Below are 21,859 nucleotides of genomic sequence, written 5' to 3'. Positions count from 1 at the left end.
TTTTTTTTATATATATAAAACATGTTTTCATAGTAGGCTAAATGTTGTCCCTTTTCAGTTCAAAGCAAAATAAAAGGGATTTGTATTGTTTTCTTTTGTAGAGCATTGTGTTTCAGATGTATTGAAATAACATAAAACAAAACAAACAGTGGTTAGTCATTTTATATATTTGTCACACATGATTTCCAGCTTCCATTCATATTCACTGGCTCCAAGCTTCTGTTCTTGGGCCAGAATAAAAAGACTTTAGGTTAAAAACCTGCATTTATCCATACTGTTTGGTATTAAATATGCCAAACCAGCTCAGTTTGATATATTAACTTAAAACTGCCCCTCACTACTGTAGATGCTGCCTGAAATAAGAAAATGGCAGCAAAATTGTTCCCTTTTACTGCTGGAAAACAATAAACCCTTATAGTTCTGCCAGTCATTTAACAGCCTACAGTTGCCAAAGAAAAACACTTTGATGTACGTTAACTATGATCAAACACTTTATGTCCTTATTCTCAGAGTGCAGCTTCTCATAGCTTGTTGATTTACTCCATGCTTTTGTAATAAAAATTAACTATCATTCTATTGATGGATGTTTTTGTTGTTGCAGACTCTGACTTTAGCTGTTATTCGGGTGTACTGTATGTGGTAATCTAGTACAAGTTAGGCCTGTCATGATAACAACTTTTTGTTGTGTGATATATTGCGCCAGAAATAATTGCGATAAGCGATATTATTGTAATTTTAAAGATAATTTTATGCCACAGAATATATAATCATAATGTAAGAGCATAATAATGCAAGAAGGCCTACACACTTCCAAATGACAACAAACTTTGCATTTTTAAGAATATTTAGATCATGGAAATTAAGTATCAAAATATCAGATACCTTAAAAAACCTGAATAAATAGTAAATAAACATTTTCTAACAAAAAGTGCAAAGTAACAAGTAGAAAAAAAGAAAAATGCACAAAGAACTTGTATGCGGATTTTTCCATCTACAGATTTTTCCCGGACCTTCTTTTCTCTGTAAATTAAGGGTGCACACTATTGCTGAAAAACACAATCACTACTTAGCAGTCAGATGTCCGTATGCACAAAGGCACAGATTCCTAAACAAGACCATATCTGCAGATGAAACTTTTTTTGTAGAAGCATTTTTTAAATTTGAACTAGCACCTCATGACTACACCACGTTATGTACGAGAAGCTGCAAAAGACACAGGCGCAAGTGGAATGTACAAAACATGGTGACATTAATTTTTAAGTAAATATAATGTGCGATATATTGCGTCACCAAAAATTATTGCGGTCATGTACATATATTGCGCGATAAGTCGATATATTGATTATTGCGACAGGCCTAGTACAAGTGCTGCCAGAGGCTCCAGTGAAATCTTAAAATAAGGAACATCTAGATGCGCAGGATCCCCAGTCCCCTTTATAGATCTGAGAGCTTTATGAGCGAGATGCTCCTTTAATGAGACATTCCACACAGCCAGCAGACGGCCTCCCTTCCCTCAGGCAGGACGTACACACTCGACTAGTGAAGAGAAAGGAGTCAAGCCAACGCCTCGAGCACAACTAACTTACTATCATTTAGAAACACAAACTTGTAGAGGAAAATAGATCATAAAATCATAAAGAAATGTGTTATTAGCTCCTATGAAAGCCAAGGGAATACAAACAGAACATGAACTGTAATACGTTATTATATTAGTCAAACGAGCCACATTCTTCACATATTTTGAGTAATGTTTTTAAACAGTATAAATATGTTAATATTATATTTGATATACTGTTTTTTTTTTTTACAAAATTTTAAGTGGTATAAAAGTGCAATGATTTTTTGTATTAAATAGAAATAAATAGGAATTGCTTATATTGTTTTATTTATTTATTTACTTTTTCAGAGTGTGAACTATATTTATTTACCATTAAAGTGGCATTAAAAGAAAAAAATTAAATTAGATTGACATTGCATTGTGTTTTGTTATTTTGTATTTTTTTGTTTTATATTTATTTTATTTAGATTTTTTTGCTCAAGTTTTAACTCTGTCTTCAATAAAGTGATTTAAAATGTGCAACAAATTTTTCAGCTAGATAGACATTACCTAATCATTTTTTTAAATATTATTTTTACTCAAGTTTCTGAGTTTTAACTCAGTTTTCTTTATTAAAGTGATCTAAAAAATGCAATGAATTTTTCAATTAGTTTTACTTTTAAAGAAGCAATTAGCTTTAATTGCTGGCTTAAGGGAAATCTGTTTGAAAAATGCATTGCATTTTTCAATTGTATTTTTTTCCATACCTTTTTATGCAATGTGCAGTCCTGCCCAAGTAATTATATTTTCTAAGTGCTCAAACATGTTTTTTTCTGACCAATAAATTATGTCAGATACATGTTCAGTTTAATAATGTCAAATCGGTGATACAGCTTCTCAGCATCTGGTTCTGTTCAGACAAACACACCAGCATTGTGGGAAATGAGCATATTTCCACACCTCATTTCCACCTTGTCAATTTTACCTGTACAGTCTGTTTTGTATTACATACAGCAAGAGGCTGTTCGTGGTGTTTTGGTGATCCATAAATCTTGGACTTTCATAATGCGGAGGGAGATAGAGAGGAAGCTTCCATTGAGGCATTAGGTCTGCTAGTTCTAGATTGATTCGTCTCTTACGTAATGGAGAAATCATCCATCGTTCCACTGGCTTCCTTGAGCATGCCAAACTTCCTCCTGCCTGACAGGAGGTTTAAAGGAATAGTTCACCCAAATGATCATTTTGTCATCATTTTCTCACCCCCATGTCATTCTGACCCTGTATTACAGCTTGTTTAGGCGGTAGTGACATGCAATTCTTCTTTTGGACCTCTGGATTCTAGTGAGATCTCAGGTGACCCATCTGGCAGGTTACCAGCCCTCTTCAACCTCCTGAGTCCAACCATGTGGATCAGAGCCTGGAAATATATGGATTACCACGGGTATCTTTGGAAGTACTTGGCTTTCACTCCTACACTGAGATCAGCCCCATCATCTCAGATACCAGAGAGGAACCTGAGAAGTTTCCAGTAGCCCATTTCAACCTCGGATGAACTTGTGATGTTGTCACCTAACGTTAGCAGCTACTGCTTCAGACCATCATCTACCATTCTTCAGGTTTTTCTTGTATGGATCACAAAAGAAGATATTTTGAAAAATGTAGAAGGAAAGTCATGCAGGTTTGGAATGACACGAGAATGAGTAAGTGATGGCAGAGTCTTCATTGCGGCCTGTATGCTGAAAAACATTCATTCCTAGACAGCAGTTTATCTTAATTATGCTATCTAATGTGTGTCTGGTGACATTATCCATTCTTTAGTTCATCATTATAGCTGTTATCTTCATATCCTGGACTTCGGTCATTTTGAAATATACAAGTGAAGGGTCTATAAACACCCTAACACCGGTTAGGTAAGAGTGACACGCAGAGCCAAATATTCATTGCTCTCCAGTGTAGGCTAAGAATACACTGCCCAGAGAGCAGATGTGGAGTCTGATGACCCATGTAATATGAGTACTTGCACAGACATGGTAACTGTTGCTTGGTATACATGTACCAGACAGAGAATTGCTCCATGTTAACAAGAGTGTGGGGCTGAAATAATTTGCATTTATGTTTAAGGCATTTAATAGATATTTTTATTCAGAACTACTTACAAAAAAATTAGAAATGCAATTTATTACATTATCTGATTAGAAAAAAATGCTTCCTTTACCATTAAACAAGTGTTAAAATTGTGCGAAAACATTGCACTTGCACATTTACTTGTTTTTCTTTCCTGTGGTTGTTGGGCCAAATATTCAAGGATTATTTTTTTAATTATTTCTCTGAAAGTCAAGGCAGATTTTAGTAAATGTGTGCCTGTTTTGCCCTTGAAGCCTTTTAATATCAGTGAGTAAATGAAATGCAGCTGGTTCAAACAATCAGCATCAAATTCTATTATATTCAAATTATTCCACATATTATCACATGAGATTACTGGGTTAGCCTATATAAAACATTGAAGCATTTACAACAATTTTAAATGTCTAATCTAAGTTATATAGTATATTTGCCTAGAGCCTTCCTTGAGGCAGTTCTTATCTTTTCTTTTTATTTAAAATGCTGCTTCTCTTCACAGGCACATTTGTGGGAAGTCATGGATGTTTTCTGTGTATCTGTTAAAAGAGCACTGGATCCATTGAGACTGTATTGAGAAAAGCGTATCTTCGAGCTGACACAGCTTGTTCCTGATAAATAGCAGGGCTTTGTAACCCACCCACATGCTCAAACAATATTACACCACATCCTCCATTCTTCCCAGTTTATGATCAGTGCTGTAAATGTACATTACACATGTGCTCTTTCCCTTGTCTGGAATACATTATATGTCTGCTTTGACGTCACGACTGCTCTCAGAAACCCCAATCACAGCCTGCCACTGACCGCCATCATAAACTACAATTGCAGGTTCTGCATTACCAAGCCAGTGTCCAGTTTAACATATTCTCTGTTAATGCATTTTTGGACATGCTGTAGTAAAGAAACCCCACTTCATAGTATATTTTAAGACCTATTCTTGTTTGCATGGCCTTTGTGTTGCATAATGGCTCATGGAGTGTGTTTAACAGATGCGCTGACTTATGGTGCTGAGTTTCCCACACTTGGGGTTGATGAATGTGCAAATAAGATTATTTAGCTATCAAGGACAATGCTTTCCTTTCATGAAAAACGACCCTCATGAGACAGACTCTTAAGTACTCAACAAACAGCTTGGATGGAAAGTCCCTGCTAAAGTACAAAGAACTGATGAATAGATGTTATAAGCAGATTTTTTCCCTCAGTAGGTTTTACATTTAATTTAGATTCAAAAGCACTTGATTCTATTCGATTTGAGTCCAATTTCAATGGCAGCATTTCAAAGTGATCCAAAACAGTAGCTGGTCACATAGTGTTTTATTTAAAGCACTGCCTCGTGTATGTTTTTGATTCCCCAAAAAGAACGGAATCAGAGTAATTTGTTGTTAAATTGTACTAGACTGGTAATGTTGTATGTTTGTTTTTGCATGCAGCCTGTGAGAAGAAAATCATGTCCAAATCTCCAAAACTGTCTGTCAGGTTTTCAGTAATGTATCTTAGGCTGCAGCATAAACAAACTCTACTAAAAAGATGTTAGCTTGTTTAAATGAAAGGCAAGACTTGCATTCCTATAGCCTCCACATTAAGTGTTGCGATTTTTTCCCATTCAGATTTCTGTGAGTGGTCAGTCTCCTCTCTAGTAAAACTCAAGGCAGTCATTCTGAGTGTGGTTCCATTAGCAGTTAGTTTAGCGCTAAACTGCACTGGCAGCCACAGCTAAGAACCAGTCCACTAACCACCAGAACTGGGCTTCTGCCTAAGACAGTTACTACAAGAGCCTATGTTACATACCAGGGAGCATAGATTAGAAAACATGTCTGATAGATTCTTCATCCAGTCACGGAACCATATACCATGATAGTGTTTTGCTTAGGAGCATGTCCATATGAATAGTATACTTTCTCTGTGTGTGTTTTTAAGCTGTATCTATTTCTTTTTGAAATGGCTATAATTACCCAACTAGATTCTCCACTGGACTAAGCTGATATTGAAAAGGAGGTGTTTATTCATTCTTGAAAAGTAGCAGGAGATCAGAACGTCAAACTCTTTAACTCTCTGGGCTAAAGCTGTTACTGTTATCTTTATAAACCTGGATTGTGTTTGATCGCTGAGAGTCAATCTAAGGCAGAGGTTCTCAGCAAAGGTACTGTATACAATAAAACGCATCTGTATTTGAGCTAAAGCTGTTACTGTTATCTTTATAAACCTGGATTGTGTTTGATTGCTGAGAGTCAATCTAAGGCAGAGGTTCTCAGCAAAGGTACTGTATACAATAAAACGTATTTGAGCAAATTAATGTCACTTGCTAAAGACAAATCAGTTTAGTGTTTTTTAATTCTTATTCTTATTAGTTTCTTCTTTTTTTCAAATTTTTCAAAGTATTTAATGTAAATAATTATGCATATTATTGGACCTATGCAGTTCATGATTTTACAATATAAGTATGCAATTTAATTTAAAATCTACACAATTTTTTTGCTTCTTTATTTGCAATTTTGGTCCTGAAGCAAAGCAATTTTAGAAGCACTTATTGTGAAGCAAAAACAGTTGAAAACCACTCATTGTGAAGCAAAGTCAGTTGAGAACCGTTTATCGTGTAGCAAAGCCAGCAGAGAACCACTTATTATTAAGCAAAACCAGTTGAGAATCACTTATTGTGAAGCAAAACAAGATGAGAACCGCTTATCTGAAGGGAAATTGTGGGTTGGCAGGGAAAGCAACTGAGGGGAATGAGAGAATAAGTTTCACACAGCTGTTTTTCCAGGACTGTAGCATCCTGAAATAGCGTTTTCAGAGACGCAACAGCATTCCTCACATACAGGACGCTGGATCTTCTTTCCTATTTTCCTTGCAGCACCATATTACCACATTACTCTTATTAATGCACTCTCAACACGCTCATGCACTCTTCACCCTTCACTCCTGCCAACTTCATCCAAACCTGTCAAGAATGTCCTCATCTGCCTTGGTTACATAACCAACTGTCTTTGCCCCACATTCAGAATGTTCTATCAGAAAGATGTTACCCATTAGCCTAAGCACCTGAAATGAGCTTTTTCACTGAGCATTTCAAAGTTTTGAGCTCACGGTAGGCTTGTCTACCTAAAGCAACAAACATAATTCACGCGTGAACTCATTCTGGACAATCAGTACTCTGTTTTAAGTGTGTTTTTGCTTGTTACAGACCAACAACCATGAGCATGAGGCAGTCATCGGTCCGGTTGACCTGTCACCTGTCTCAGGGGCCTGAGACTGAAAGGGGCCCCCATGTTGTTGGCACCATCTAGCTTTGCCTTTGACATAATGTCATGTGTGGGACAGGTCAAGCTGTCTGGAGAGCCAGATGTGGAAATGCAAACAAACTCAGGGCTTTGTGTTTTGACCAACAACTTTTGTCAACTACCTCCTTCTTTTACAGAAAATTATGCAGTTCAGCCTTTAAAGCCCAGAGCTGCAAATCAAAGTTATGAAAGAAGACAGCGCTGTCAGTTTTTCCATGTGCGTAGCACAGATTCTTTTTGCATATACTGTGTGCCAGCTTATGGATTTGGCACAATTTGATGTCTACTGCATTTCTGATACTTTAAAAACACAGAATCGCTGCTAACATAATTTAATAAGTCGTGTTTTGATTTGTCAGGGAGTTCTGGTGTGCTTAATCTCAGTTTATACTTTATTTGCAGTAGCGTTCTGAAGCTTCTGTAAATAAATGGATAATTTCATGTCAATTTTTGACATTACTTGAACTTTTTCTGAGAACAAGGAATAATATTTCAATCAAACAATCATAGATTGAAGGCATTACACCTATTTAAACCCTAACATCCCTCTGAAATGGGAAGGATATTATTGGTTCATAAGAACATTGTACAAACCCCCAACCCTTAACCTAATTGTAAAACTTGATTAGTTAATAGGACTCACACAGGAACATGACTTACTTGGGTAAATCGCATTAAACAAGTTAAACGTCAAAGAAAAGGGACTAAATGGCAAAAAAGACTTAACAACAGTTGTTCTAAAAGTCGAGAACTGAAGGTTGGTTAACAAGTGTTGTTTTGAATTCCCAGCCACTGAAGTCACTTTCAACTTGAATGTGGTTCAACTTCAATTGTCATAGAACAGTCCTACGAGTCACAAAGTGTACAGAGCTCCCCAGACTCAGTGTCCCATCATGTATGAACATGAATGAACTAACCCATAAATTTACTTGAAATATGTGTCTCTTCGACAGACCCGAAGGCTGACGAAAGTGGAACGGCAGCGGTTCAGTGAAGAGGTGGAGATGCTGAAGTGCCTGCAGCATCCAAACATCGTCCGTTTCTATGACTCCTGGAAGTCCACCATGAAAGGACACAAGTGCATCATCCTTGTGACGGAACTCATGACGTCAGGGACACTGAAGACGTAAGTTCAGTCCAAGCATAGTTGTATAAAATTGCTACAAAAGTACTTGCAGATGGTGTGGCCATTAAAGATGCCAGTACAAAGACACGAAAAGTTGTCTCTCCTGTAAATAAACTGTTAATTCTGTGTATTCTCACATGAGACACTGAAGCCCGACTGCTTTTTTCCACCCATTGTCGGAATAATAACTGTGCTTTGTCATTCTGCAGGCACTTTTATCCAGAGTTGCTAACTGTAGAAGAAAAGTGTCTTTCTCGATAAATGGAATACTGTAGCTTTTTTTTTGCCTCACTCACAACCTCTAATGGATAACAAACCAAATTGTTCACAACTATGCCGCCACCATAGTTTAAATGTATATCCCTGTATGCATATATTATGAAACAAATTTTATATTCAGTTTAATTTGACTGTTCATTAAAAGTGGCTCCATTCCAAATTGCACCGCACTTTGTGACATAATGCTGCGCAGATTGCTGTCATAGGTTGCATAGCAGGAGTACCATAAAATGACAAAGGAGAATGAAATGAAAGTCCACAGCTGTAACGGGGCTGACGAGACGTGAGACGTGTGGATCCATCTGCAAGCTTTTATTCCTCTGATGGCTAGCAGACAGAAGTTCATGGACCGGATTCGTGACAACAGCTCTGTTCCAAGCCTAGTCTAACTGCCAACTGCCTACATAGTACATCAAAATATTGCTCTGCATGGGAGACTGAACTCACAATTGATTTCAGTAGAGCTTGTCATTAGCATGTTGCGAAGATAACAGTGCAATTTCCTAATAATACATTCTGGAATTGACCCTTCACAAAGACCTGCCCCCTTTAAAATACATTGCGGAGCAAAGAGGACACTGACAACATGCTGACACACAAGACAGAGCAGGTTACTTTTGGTATGAAACAAAGTCTCAGCTGTCAAATTTTGTCATTTCTTAAGAAATTCAAACAATAAATACCATTTTGTGGCTCTTTAATGTGTTGTGACAGATTGCTGTAGCGCCTCAGTTCAAGCGGCACGTGAACCGATCATCTCTTCCTCTTTACTAGTTATAGCACAAAATAAACATGAATGAACATTAGAAGGTATCTTGTTTCAACCGCGGAAAGACGTCAATACACACCATTTTTCAAGTTTAAGTCCACCAACGTTAATCTAATCTCCAGTCTGGTTTGTTTGTCAGACAAAATGGCAGATTTGGCGTTATGATCAGGCAATGGGGATGATGGTCAGATCACCTGTCAATCAAACTCCTGGCGAAGGGTCAATTGCCTTCTTCATGAAGAATACACATGCTGCTGCTGCTTTAGAATTTAGTAAAAATTATGCCTACTATAACTACAATGCCGACCTGTTTACCTGTAGGTACCTGAAAAGGTTCAAAGAGATGAAGCTGAAGCTCCTCCAGCGTTGGAGTCAGCAGATCCTGAAGGGCCTTCACTTCCTGCACACCCGAACACCTCCCATAATCCACCGAGACCTTAAATGTGACAACATCTTCATCACTGGCCCCACTGGATCTGTTAAGATTGGTGATTTGGGCCTAGCTACTCTCAAGAGTGCCTCATTTGCCAAGAGTGTCATTGGTGAGTTCAAAAAATTTCAGTTTACTGCTTATTAAATTTAGATGTTACCATGTCAACAATCTCTCTTCAAACACTCCAGCAGAACTTTCTTTGACCTTTACAACGGTTAGGCCCTGTGTCCACCAAAGCGTTTTTAGCCAGCTGAAAACGCCAGGCGCTCTGCTGAAAACGCCCATTCAGTAATACAATGTATTTTATATTTCAAAGCTATATTTTACATATCGGAACACATGAATCATTTAATATAATTAAAGCGTGTGTGTGTGTATATATATATATATATATACACGCTACATGAAATGTATGACCCATTGCAACTTTTTTATTTTATTTCAGGTATCTATCAACAGGAGACTCATTCCGATCAATAGCTTTCAGCTACAGGGTGGGTTACTGCACAGTGGCAAGAATTGTAAAAGATGTGTGTGAGGCAATATGGTCTGGCATGGTCCAGGAATACATGCCTTTCCCTGAACAACACCACTGGAAGAAGATCGCTGAAGACTTCCATAGGCTATGGAACTTCCCCAACTGCCTGGGAGCAATTGATGGGAAGCATGTTGCAATACAGGCCCCATCATCAACAGGGTCCATGTATTACAATTACAAAGGGAGCTTCTCCATCGTCCTCCTAGCAGTAGTTGATGCCAGGTACCTTTTCCGGATGGTGGATGTGGGGGCATATGGGAAAAGCAGTGATGGTGGGACCCTCTGTGCCTCTGACTTTGGTAAGGCCCTCCACCAGGGGACCCTTGACCTGCCAGAGGATGCACCTTTACCAGGAGCAGAAGACCTCCAACCTGTGCCACATGTATTTGTGGGTGATGAGGCTTTTCCTCTGAAGAAGAACCTTCTCCGACCCTATCCAGGAAAACACCTTGACAGGGAGAAGCGCGTGTTCAATTACCGTCTTTCCCGTGCAAGGAGGATGGTGCGGTGCACATTTGGGATCCTTGCTGCTCAATGGAGACTCTACCACAGATTGATCGGTGTGGAATTTGCCCCGCCCCTCCTGCACTCTGATTGGTTAGCTGACTAGAAAGTGACAGTGATGAGCGCAGCGTTTTATCCAAAGTTGAACATTATTCAACTCTCGGCGCGAGAAAAAAACGCTCACCGCTCGGCACGCTCCTGGCGTTTTAAAAAACGCGGTGCTCCCATTGAGAACAACTGAAAAAACACGCTAGCCGCGGGGAAAAACGCTTTGGTGGACACAGGGCCTTACTGTAAACAGTGCCCTGAGCTACCTCTACTATGGGCTTACCTTGTTTGTTTACTCTGTCAACTGTATTCATCCCACAACAAGTGATTGACAGATTTCTCACCTTGCTTATATACAGTGGTGCTTGTATCACATTAGCTCATTAGCTCAGCATTGGCTCGACACAGTTTAAAATCTGATCTATTCACGCTCAGATTAGGAGAGTACAATGACATGAATAAGTAAAGAATGTGTGACCTGCATGGGACATCAGGAAAGCACAACCAATATATCAAGTTTAAGTTCAACTTGGATCTCAAATGTACTGTTCATGTTTACGAGAGCACATTTAACATTCAGTCACTTGGTGGGCCAACTAGCGCTCTGGGATCAGAATTGTGCACTTGAGCAAGACACTTTATACAAGGTTATTCCTTGTAATACCCTGTTGAAAAAAACAGCATACGCTGGTTAGGTATATTTTGAAGCATGGCAGCATGGCATACCCTGTTGAAAAAAACAGCATATGCTGGTTAGGTATGTTTTGAAGCATGGCAGCTGGTTTAAGCTGGTCCTAAGCAACTAGCTCCTGCTCAGGACCAGCATAAACCAGCTCATGACCAACTAAGGACCAGTTTAATCCAGCTTCAAAACATACTTAACCAGCATATGCTGTTTTTTTCAACAGGGTATATATGTTGCTTTGGATGAAAGTGCCTGCTAAATGGTCACTTAATGTTTGTTTTTGGCATTGTTCTTTGTTTGCACACAGGAACACCAGAGTTTATGGCTCCAGAGATGTACGAGGAGAAATATAATGAAGCTGTTGATGTTTATGCCTTTGGCATGTGCATCCTGGAGATGACCACATCAGAGTACCCTTACTCAGAGTGCCAAAACGCTGCGCAGATCTACCGCAAAGTCACCAGTGTAAGTCAGTCCTCGCACCTGTATTACAAGCTTGAAAAGAACATCATGGCCCCAGGCTATGCTTAATATGTTTTTTTACCATCAATACAGACTTCATTGTTTTGTCATCACCTCTTTCTCTGTCTGCCTCTCACATACACTTCAGCTTGCGTACACTCTTAAAAATCAAGGTTCTTTATTGGAAACTATGGTTCCTTGAAGAACCTTTAACATCCATGGAAAATTCCATTGCACAAAAGGTTCTTTATAGAAGATAAGGTTCTTTAGATAATTGCAATGTTCTAAATGGTTCTTTGGGGAACTCAAATTGTTCTTCTGTGGAATCACAGCAAAAAAAAAAAAAAACCTTTTGGAACCTTTATTTTTTTTAAAGTGTTGCTAGCCATTTTGTGAAACCGCATACCGATTCGCTACTCTCTCAGCTCACTGCCACCCACTTCATTAGCCATCTCTACTCAAAGCGGCTTCAAGCTTTTACAAGTCTGCTAATGGTTGTGTGAGGCCTTTATTAGGCTCTTGTTGACATTTCTTTACGACATTAGCGCATCTCTCTTGAGCTGTAATTCTATTTAGAAGATGGTGATCTTGCCTCTCGCCCAGATCTCTAATCAACCCCCTGGTTAACCCCAGAGTCCAAACTGATTTCTGATTACAGTGTTGTAAATGTGTCATTTCATTGTACACGTGTGCAATGCATGCTAACCGCAATCTTGGGAGTGCATCGAGTTGCATGGTTATAATCTCTTCCATAAAGGACGACTTTTTCCCTAGACTCATTAAGAGTCCAACCAATCGGCATGTTTACGTGAGTAATATACAAAGCAATAACCACACAGTTAAACCGTTCTAGAACAACAGCAGTTGCATTGTTGAATACAGAAGCCCTAGAGGAGATTCATTATTTTGTTGGGAAAACTGGCTGATTTTCTCTTTCTCTTCCTGAAACCTCAAATCAGTTCCATTTATGATGTATTTAATGGCCAACACATGTTGAAGAAAACTTTTCCAGTTTGTAATACTTTACTTAGATGGATGCCATCTCAATATATGTGCACTTGTTTTTTTTCCATTTAAAGTATCTTATAGCCAAAGAAAAGCATAAAATCTGTTGTATAGAAAGAGATATTTTATTCTTCTTAAGGGTGGTCTCTCATTATAAACGCCATATTGAGATCACATGACCAGCACAATAATATTCACTTAATCACAAATTCGGGTTGCAGAGTAAATTAATCATGATGAGCAAGTATGTTTGCATATACTTTAAAAGTTTAGTATCAATCAGACTGAAACACTGTTTTGTAAGCACTATAGTTCCACTGAAATCATGCCTGTCAGATTTTTGCAAGGCCAGACTGACAGACCTAGATAATACATTGTAGCTTGCTAGCAAAACATAAACACATATATTAAATATGGATGCCATCTTAAAATATAGCTGTCCTTCATAAACTACAGAGTTTGCAAAGCTGAAAGTCAATGTAAATGTGATTTCAAGTATTATTTGGGTTGTTTTTGTATTATTTCATTTCATGTGCATTATTAGCATTACCTATTATCATTTTACACCTGTTTTGGGCTCTCTTTATCTTTTGCACATTCAAGGACATTATATTGTCCTGTTCTCCATTATGGTCTTTATGACATTACAGCCACTAGGTCTTCAATCAGAATGTTCTTTGGTTGTTTTGTTCCTGTTTTCCCTCACCGATTAGTGTTTGAGGCCATATCAGATTCAGCTGATAAGGAAAGAGGAAGGAAAGCGTGAATTAGATGCTTGCAGTCGTTTGTGTGCCTGACATGACAAACAGACATCAGCTTTCATCCTGCTGTTCCTGATACAGTTGAGAAGAGACTTTGTGACTTTGAAGTTGGCATGCAGAAATTACATGGTTGGTCGGAGAGCACATTTCCGTTTTCCAGAACACTGACCGATAATGATAGACAAAGCGAGACAGTAGCGTTTTTCCAAAATGCAGTTTTTTTTAAAGAAGCCTCCTATGCTCAACTACGCTGCATTTATTTCATGAAAAATACAGGAAAAATGGTAAAATTGTGAATTATTATTACAATTTAAAATAACTATTTTCTATTTTGATATATTTTAAAATGTAATTTATTCCTGTGATGGTAAAGCTGAATTTTTAGCAATCATTACTCCAGTCTTCAGTCTCACATGTTATTCAGTGCTTAAATATTTTTATTAATATTATCAATGTCGTAAAAAGTTGTGGCTTAATTTTTTTGTGGAAATTGTGACCCTTTTTCAAGATATTTTGATGAATAGAAAGCTCAAAATAGCAGCATTTTTTAAAAATATATTTTATATATATTATCTGTTACTGGACGATTTAATGTGTCCTTGCCGAATAAAAGTATTAATTTCTTAAAAAAAACAAAAAAAGAACAATACAGTACATGTCATCGTGTGAATAAAAACTTATTTTTTTGTCTTGTTTTAAATATAAATATAACAATATTTGTGTTACTTTTTTGGTAAAAATAAAAATAAAAAACATTTGAGGTTGAAAAATAAGCAAATATTGATTTTTGAGTCAATTTTATAGATGTTTGTATAGGTTTACTAGGTACAGGGAAAAATAAATCCAGATTTAAGCCACACCAAGGACGATAACTATAAAGATAACGATATTAGCGTCCACACCAGCGGACGATATAATCTGTCACTAGGGGTGTGATGAGACACTTATCCCACGAGACGAGACAAGACACGAGACTGGGTTCACGAGAACGAGACGAGACGAGATTTTTTGACTTTTTTAAAGAAATCCTCAATGATGAAATATATGGGGAAAAATAGTCTTTTATTCAACTGAAAAACACAAAATGCAAAAAAGTAGGTGCATCATTAAACATATACATTTTCACCACAATTTATTAAAAGTGTAACAAAAATTACATATTTAGGGCCCTATGAAATGTTTTATTTTTTCTCACCATATTTTTTTTATTGTTACCAAATTCTGTGTTTTAGGATGTCTAATTATTTGAATGCATAAAACAACTTAATTTATTCATTTTTTTTTTCTTAAAGTAGCCTTATGAATTTTTTTCCCCTCAGAAATTCTGTTGTGTATTTACATTTTTCTGGTTATCATATGAAGGCATGAAACATCAATTTAATTTATCATTTATCTTTTAATTATTGAAAATTACGCGATTCAGTGTGTGTGTGTAGTAAATGAAACCGCGCGTCTGTGCCATTCATTAACAGAGACAGGCAGAACATGCAGGATTCATATTTAAATCAACTTTTGTGGATTAATGTTTACAGATACTAGTCCATATCGTGATTTGACCTACTTTTGATTAATTCATTCAAAATTTGACAAATTCCGTGACATTCCGCGTTAAACTGTGAATTCTGTTTTTATGACTGGATTAAAGACTACACTGCGTAATTTTCCCCCTTATCATGCGGCCACTTGCCTGATGTGAACATAAAATATCTCGCATACCACCACTTGTGAACGAGCCAGTGTAATGCAAATATATCTGAAAGGTCTGGAAGAGGATATCGTCACGCTCTCGCGAGACCAGTCAGATCTCGCGAGACACATCGGATCTCGCGAGATCTCGTGCCACGCCCCTATCTGTTACTCTAAGCGCTTGCTCGTCTGCCACTTTAAATTCTCAAGCTCGTTATAGCAGGATGGATTCTGATTGGGTGTCAATGTTTGTATCGTTCATCAGCTGGAAAAAGTCGTTCTGAAAGGGATTCCAATGATATCGTTTCTCTGTGCCTTTATCGTTATAGCTGTGGTGTGGACTCTGCTATTCTTTAATATCGAGAACGATTTTTAGAACTATATCTTTATCGTTTCTTTATAGTTATCGTCCTTCGTGTGAACAGGCCTTTAGACAGTGATTTTTTTTCTGTGTATGTATATCATGTATATCTGCATTTTGCATGTGTATCTTGTACGTCTGCATTTGCATGTCCATTCATATCACCGACTCGAGCCAGTCATAAATCACTGATTACGACTGTTAATTTCCACACTACACACGGTGGATCAGCTATGCATGATCTAAGAGTGTGGACACAAACAATGCAGTGGCCCCTGGCAAGCATGGGAGGGACGCAGAGGAGTTCAGTGGGGCAAAGTGGAGCCCAAAAGAAGGTCAAACCATGTGCCTGAGCATCAGCTGATTGGAGAATCTGTCGCAAAGGCACATTTATATTTGATCCCGACGGGCTTTTGCATTTCCCTGGGTTAATGAAAATCATCCTCTGTGTCACTGGGGGCTGAGAGCGTGGGGTATGTGATACCACGGTCATGGTCTGTGGAGGAGGCGATTGACCCCGGCGTGTTTATGAGAGCAAGAAAGATGCTGTTGTTTGTAGAAAGTTGTGTGTTCTGTTTAGACTGCAGACGGGTTTTATGATCTGCGTAAGCATGAAACAAGCTTTTAAGAGACAGAAAAAGGAATGTTCAATTGTTCCTGGAGCAAAGGAAGTTCGGAAGACAAACAGCAGCTTTTCAAAGCTGTTTTTCAAAGCACAGGTTGGAGGCGTCCCAGAGAGACGAGGCATGTAAAACAGAAAAACATTTAAATGCAGACGCTGAGCATTGGAAACAACAGGCTCCTCTAAGCCATGCATTTCTGTTTGTGGACGTTTGTTTTGGGCGATATGCAAATAACACAAAACACATGCATTTTGTGGAGGATTGAGGTTGAGCTTCAATATTCGGAGTCTTAAGTGCATAACATGTTCTCTAACAAACACGATCCTCAATCTCGGCGTGTTTGTTTTTCAGATAGGGCCGGGCGGGTGGGCCCTCAAGCTCAACTTTATGAACCACGGCCCCTGCGCTTAAATTTCTTCTGTTGTTATGCCACGGGTTTTTCTTGGTATTCTAGGATTACCATGGCAACACAGTCTCTTACTTAGTTCTTAACCTGTCATTCTTTCTAACTGAAAATCATTTTGTGTGGTTAAAAAGGAAACGTGAACCACCTGGGACCGATTTCTGAAATATAAGAGCCTTCAAGAGCCTGACATCTTGGTTCAAATTCAATTTATTTTCATCCCAATATTCATAATTTTCATTTAGTCATTTTTGTTCAGATTAATTATAGATTATCAGCAATATTGTGTGTGTGTGTGTATTAGATAGATAGATAGATAGATGGACCAAAATTTATTCAGACACCTTCAACATTTCTCACATTATCACAGTTTAGAAAATGGTAATAAAATATGACAAGAACTCAGAGTTAAACTGTGTCAGAACAAATTCATCTTGATAATTTCCAGATAACTTTGATAGAAAGGTATGTAATGAATTAGGTTGAATAGCTGTCAGCTGTCAGCTGTTAAATTTAAGTACACAGTTAGATAATACCAATTTAGGTCAACCAATTTACAAGCAATGATTAATTTTGTTCAGTCTATGGTGTAAAAACATTGCGCATTAGCAATTAAAGAAAAAAACACATAAGCAAAACATGGTCAGGTCAAAGTGTCTGAATATTTTTTAGTCCCAAATTTTTATAAATTTTACTGGTAGTCCACTGTATGAAGAATTTTTGGGTATAATGTCACAGTTTATTTTGCTATCCTCACTTACATAAATGAATTATAATGACCTGGACCCACTAGTAAAAAAATATCAAAAAGTATATCTGGTGTCTGAATAATTTTTGGTTTGACTGTATATACAGTATATATATATATACATACAGACATGGTCATTGAGTTGTGTTTATGAATTGTCCTGCATCTAATTTTATAGTTCAAAAATAAGGAGATAAATAAGGAGATTTTATACTTTTAATTTTAGGTTGGTTTGTGTTATTCTGTTTATCTAAAATACATTTCATTTGTTCCAGTAATGCAATGCTGTCGCTGTCACAGCTCCAGCTAATTAAGTGTAATACAATTAGACGTGAATCTGGGTCCTGCATTGCCATGGGGACAGATTTGTTTTCGTGAGGTTGCGGAGGCGTTAGGACCAAACTTACTAATGTGCATGCTATTGGGAGGGCAAAGATTGTGTAACACCTCTGCATATCAGACGTGCTATAATTAGACCATGTACACATCACTATGAAGACTGTCTCCTCGTCTGCCTATGCTTAAACACAGATAAAACTTTGATGAAATGTCATTATATTCCATGTACATGGAATATACTGTTTTTCCATGAAAGTGGTGCACCTTATTGTTAAAGTATGCAAGATTTGTCTTTTTCACCTGTATACGACCGTCAGTGTATCCACAGCAGATTGAGTGACATGCAGAACCAGAAGGAAACAGACAGAGAGAATTAAGACTGGACCAGACGTTAATTATGTCTGTTAGTCTTTGTGGAGCCAGTGATGTCACTGAAGCATGTGGTCTTGCCACATTAGCTCAACTGATAGACATGGCGCTAGCAACACCAGTTACAGGTTCGATTCCTAGGTAATGTAATGTACTAAACTAATGAAATGAGTAGCTTGAATCAGGAGGTAAGAAACCTGTGTTTATCTGACTGACTTTCTTCCATTAAAAACACAAAAGAAGACATTTTGAAGACTGTTTTAACTGTTTTTGCCCATAAAATGGAAATCGTTGGGGTCCAAATGTTGTTGAAATATCCCTTTAACTGTAAGAACCATCATGGCAGCTTAAACTGTTCTGACTGCTGTTTTCACAAAATAGCACCGCTTTCATGTTCAAATACAGCTAACACTGAATCACACTATGTATTTACCGAAACATGTAACCTTGCTATTTTCCGTATTTATCTTCCAATTCAGCCCATGCTGCTTACCTGTTAAACACACAGCGGAGATGAAAAGCCTTTCCATCAAGCACGAGGTCCGTGCCAACAAGATGACTGTGGTCACTTAACTGAGACGCAGAGAAAATTGACCTTGCCTTTTCACTGAAATCAAAAGCTTTCAGGTTGATTTATTGGCTTACTGTGAGCATTAACCTTATAATGAAACTTGCCTGTAAAATGAACAAAGATCTAGCAAAGCTAATCAACCTAATCACAGTTCTCATCAGAGAACATTTAGATGTAAACTACTTTGCCATTTAACACTTGGTTTCTGCGGACACATATGTTGGGTGGTATCGTCATGCTTATATATGGTAGGAGTACATAAATGATTTGGTGTTCAGCACAGTTTGTTTGTGAAGCTTCCAGTTTGATACACAAACAAGTGGCATGTTTATGTTGACAGCTAGAAAGGTTGGCATATCTGTCTGCAATCCTTAGGGAAAAGGTCAGTTAATATCTACTGTGACGTTTTCGTACTAAGAGTATGAAAAGTGTTTCAGATGTGCAATTACTGAGATGTGCAATTACTGAGTTTTTTCAGGGTTTTCACTTCTTACAGAAAGTTTAGAAACGAACGAAATTTATTTGAATTTGAATATTAATGACAGCAAACTTTGTATGAAATCTGGTTTCAAGCCACCAGCACATAACTGCTGCAGCACTTCCAGCTGGATGTAATGTTGGGCTTCTTGCGTAAATGTGAGGCAATGATCGTTCCTCAAGCCATTGGCGAGGAAGAAGAAACAGAGAGAAGATGCAGAGCAGAAATTAAACTTTTTTTCTTTTTCATTTATTATAACAGGATTGTGAAGGCTTGCTGGTTTTAGCTGGTTTAAAGTGGTTCCTTACTGGTCTAGCTGGCCTCTAGTCAGATCAGGCTGGTCTTTAACTCATTAATGGCGCTTTTTCACTGCGTGGTACGACTCGGCTCGGTACGGCTCAGTACGGCACGGCACGGTTTGCGTTTCCACTGCAGTTCAGTACCGCTTTAGAGTGGGCGGGATTATTCACATGTCATTATAGTTGCGCCGCCTCTACTACCACGACTCCTAAAAAAAACTTTTTCATTCCGCATCGCCCCATCAAGCTCTCGCTGGATCCGCTCCTCTGCTATCAACGAGAGGAACGTCTGTACTTCCGCAACAGACAACAAAACTTTTTGGTTGTTAAAAAAAAGGTGCGCTCGTTCAAAACAGTTGCGTTCGGTCCTTCGCTGGTTGTGTTGATTTAAATCTAGCGGTTCCATTGTGTTTGTATCGCAAGTTCAGTGACGCAGGTAGTGACGATTCTCTCCGGCCAATACGTGATCAGCAGAGTTTACACGTCACGTTTTGGTAACGGTACGGTTCACTTGGAACCCCAACCGAAGTGGTACTAAAAAAAGTACCAGGTACCAGGTACTGTACCCAGTGGAAAACCCCCCAAAAGTGAACCGTACCGAGCCGTACCGTGCCGTACCATGCAGTGGAAAAGCGCCATTAGATGGACTCTCATACTGACCAGCTAAAAATGACCCCAAACCCCTCTAAAACCAGTAAACCAGACCAGCTTGAACAGGCTGAGCGACCTAATGCTGGTGTAGAAAAAGAGCTGATTAACGGTGTGTGAAACAAACATAAATGGGCATTTGGTTCTTTGCTTCATGGTCTCAAGGGGTCTCCTCAAAAGACTGATGTCATCAAGAGGCGCCTGACCAGTGAAAAATCATTCAACTAATCCCTTTCAACTACCTCCTGAACCCCTGTTGAAAGCCTATGAGATCAGTTTTGCCCAGTGCCTTGGACAGAAGCGGTTTTCAGGGGTGAGAACTTCAGGCCGCCCCACCCCCTTTATGCTGAATTGCACCTCTGTTTTGTATTTTCTCTTTTCCTTTCCATCTCAAACTTTCAATGGGCCTATTATCTGAACAAGCAATAGCAAAGCGTCCTGTTATGTCAACAAGTTCCTCTCTGTATTTTCTGGGCAGCTCAGAACATTGAGGTTGCCACAAAAATGTTCTGTCCAACAACAGCATGGATCTTGTCCATAATGCCTTTTGCAATGAGCATATGGCAGTGGGCCTGGCTGGAAGAATACTGAAGTTACGTCATAGCTTTCCTCCATGAGGATTTCAGGCCAAGAACGCTGTTTTAAGTGATGATGTGATGGATTTGAAACTGTTTTTGGCATACATATACTCACACACTTTATGTGCTCAAGTTTTCTATATCACTGTGGTGAGGACATTTACCTTGAATCAGTGGGTTCTGTGTGGGTATGATGCTGCAAAATGTCCTCAGCATCACAATTTTGTGGTTTTCACCTCATCTGTTTTACAGTGCGGTTTCAGCTGCCTGATTCAGAGCTTGATTTAATTTAGCTTTCCACTTAACAAAGGAGATGGACTGTGAAAAGAGCATTTCCTTGAATTCCAGAATTGGATTTCTTATCATCTAAATGAAAAAAGCGATGGTCCTTCTAGGAGAAGAGTGGTTTTATAGAATGACTGTACAGTGCAGTCCTTTTATTAGCTATTTTTCTTTCAAATCCAGTATAGACTTAATCAAAGTGTTCTTTGTAGTCATTTTTATAAGTGTGTTTGTGAGTGTTTATTATGCCCATTTGTGGAAATGTCCTCACAAGGCTTGTAAAATCGAGTTGAGTGTGGAAACAGGCAACCAAACCATGTTCCACAAAGCACGTCTTGTGTGATCGATGTTTTTCCACAATATGGTGTCTGTTCCTTGTCATTAGATGGCCAACGGATAACACTGATAACATAAACTCCTTTTTTTTAGCCCAGGAGGACTGAACGTACTTCTGGCGTGATGTGCTCTGTTGACTAATATGTGCTGTATAAAAACTTGCTTACAGTTTTATATGGCCAATCTCTAATGCCGAGTTCACACTGCACGATTTTAGCCCGATTTTTCACTCGCCGACTCACTTTCACTCACTTTCGTTTTGCGAAATCGCCGACAAATGCCCGACATCGGAGGCAAATCGGTGCTCGTTCACGCGAGTGACAATCACGCAGTGTGAATGATCAAAGACGCGATCTGAGGGAATCGCCGACACGTCACCGACGCCCGTGAAATATTTGGCATGCTAAATATCTGGAGCTGTCTGCGATTCACAGTCACACTGTGTGCAATGAGTTCTGACTGAAAAACACATCGGCGATGACCTACAGCCAATGAGAGACCAAGATACAGGGCAGCGGGAAGTTCGGGGAGGAGTTACATGAAACGTAGTTTGCGGACCAGTGTTGCCAAATCCGCGATTGCCGCCGGTTGT

At 38.5% G+C, this 21,859-nt stretch overlaps 1 protein-coding gene across 1 annotated transcript in view; it reads left to right on the top strand.

Moving 5' to 3' along the window:
• The window catches only part of LOC107662403 (serine/threonine-protein kinase WNK4-like), a 62,526-nt gene that overhangs the window by 20,761 nt on the left and 19,906 nt on the right, over positions 1–21,859 (top strand). The window contains 3 exon segments of the mRNA XM_016452407.1: positions 7,890–8,062; positions 9,432–9,652; positions 11,626–11,783. Of these exon segments, the coding sequence (XP_016307893.1) occupies positions 7,890–8,062; positions 9,432–9,652; positions 11,626–11,783 (552 nt within the window).

The sequence above is a fragment of the Sinocyclocheilus anshuiensis genome, unplaced genomic scaffold (assembly GCF_001515605.1).
Source record: "Sinocyclocheilus anshuiensis isolate Anshui unplaced genomic scaffold, SAMN03320099.WGS_v1.1 scaffold11, whole genome shotgun sequence".
Taxonomy (NCBI): domain Eukaryota; kingdom Metazoa; phylum Chordata; class Actinopteri; order Cypriniformes; family Cyprinidae; genus Sinocyclocheilus; species Sinocyclocheilus anshuiensis.
The sequence above is the reverse complement of the archived record's forward strand: the minus strand, read 5'-3'. Positions and strand labels throughout refer to the sequence as shown.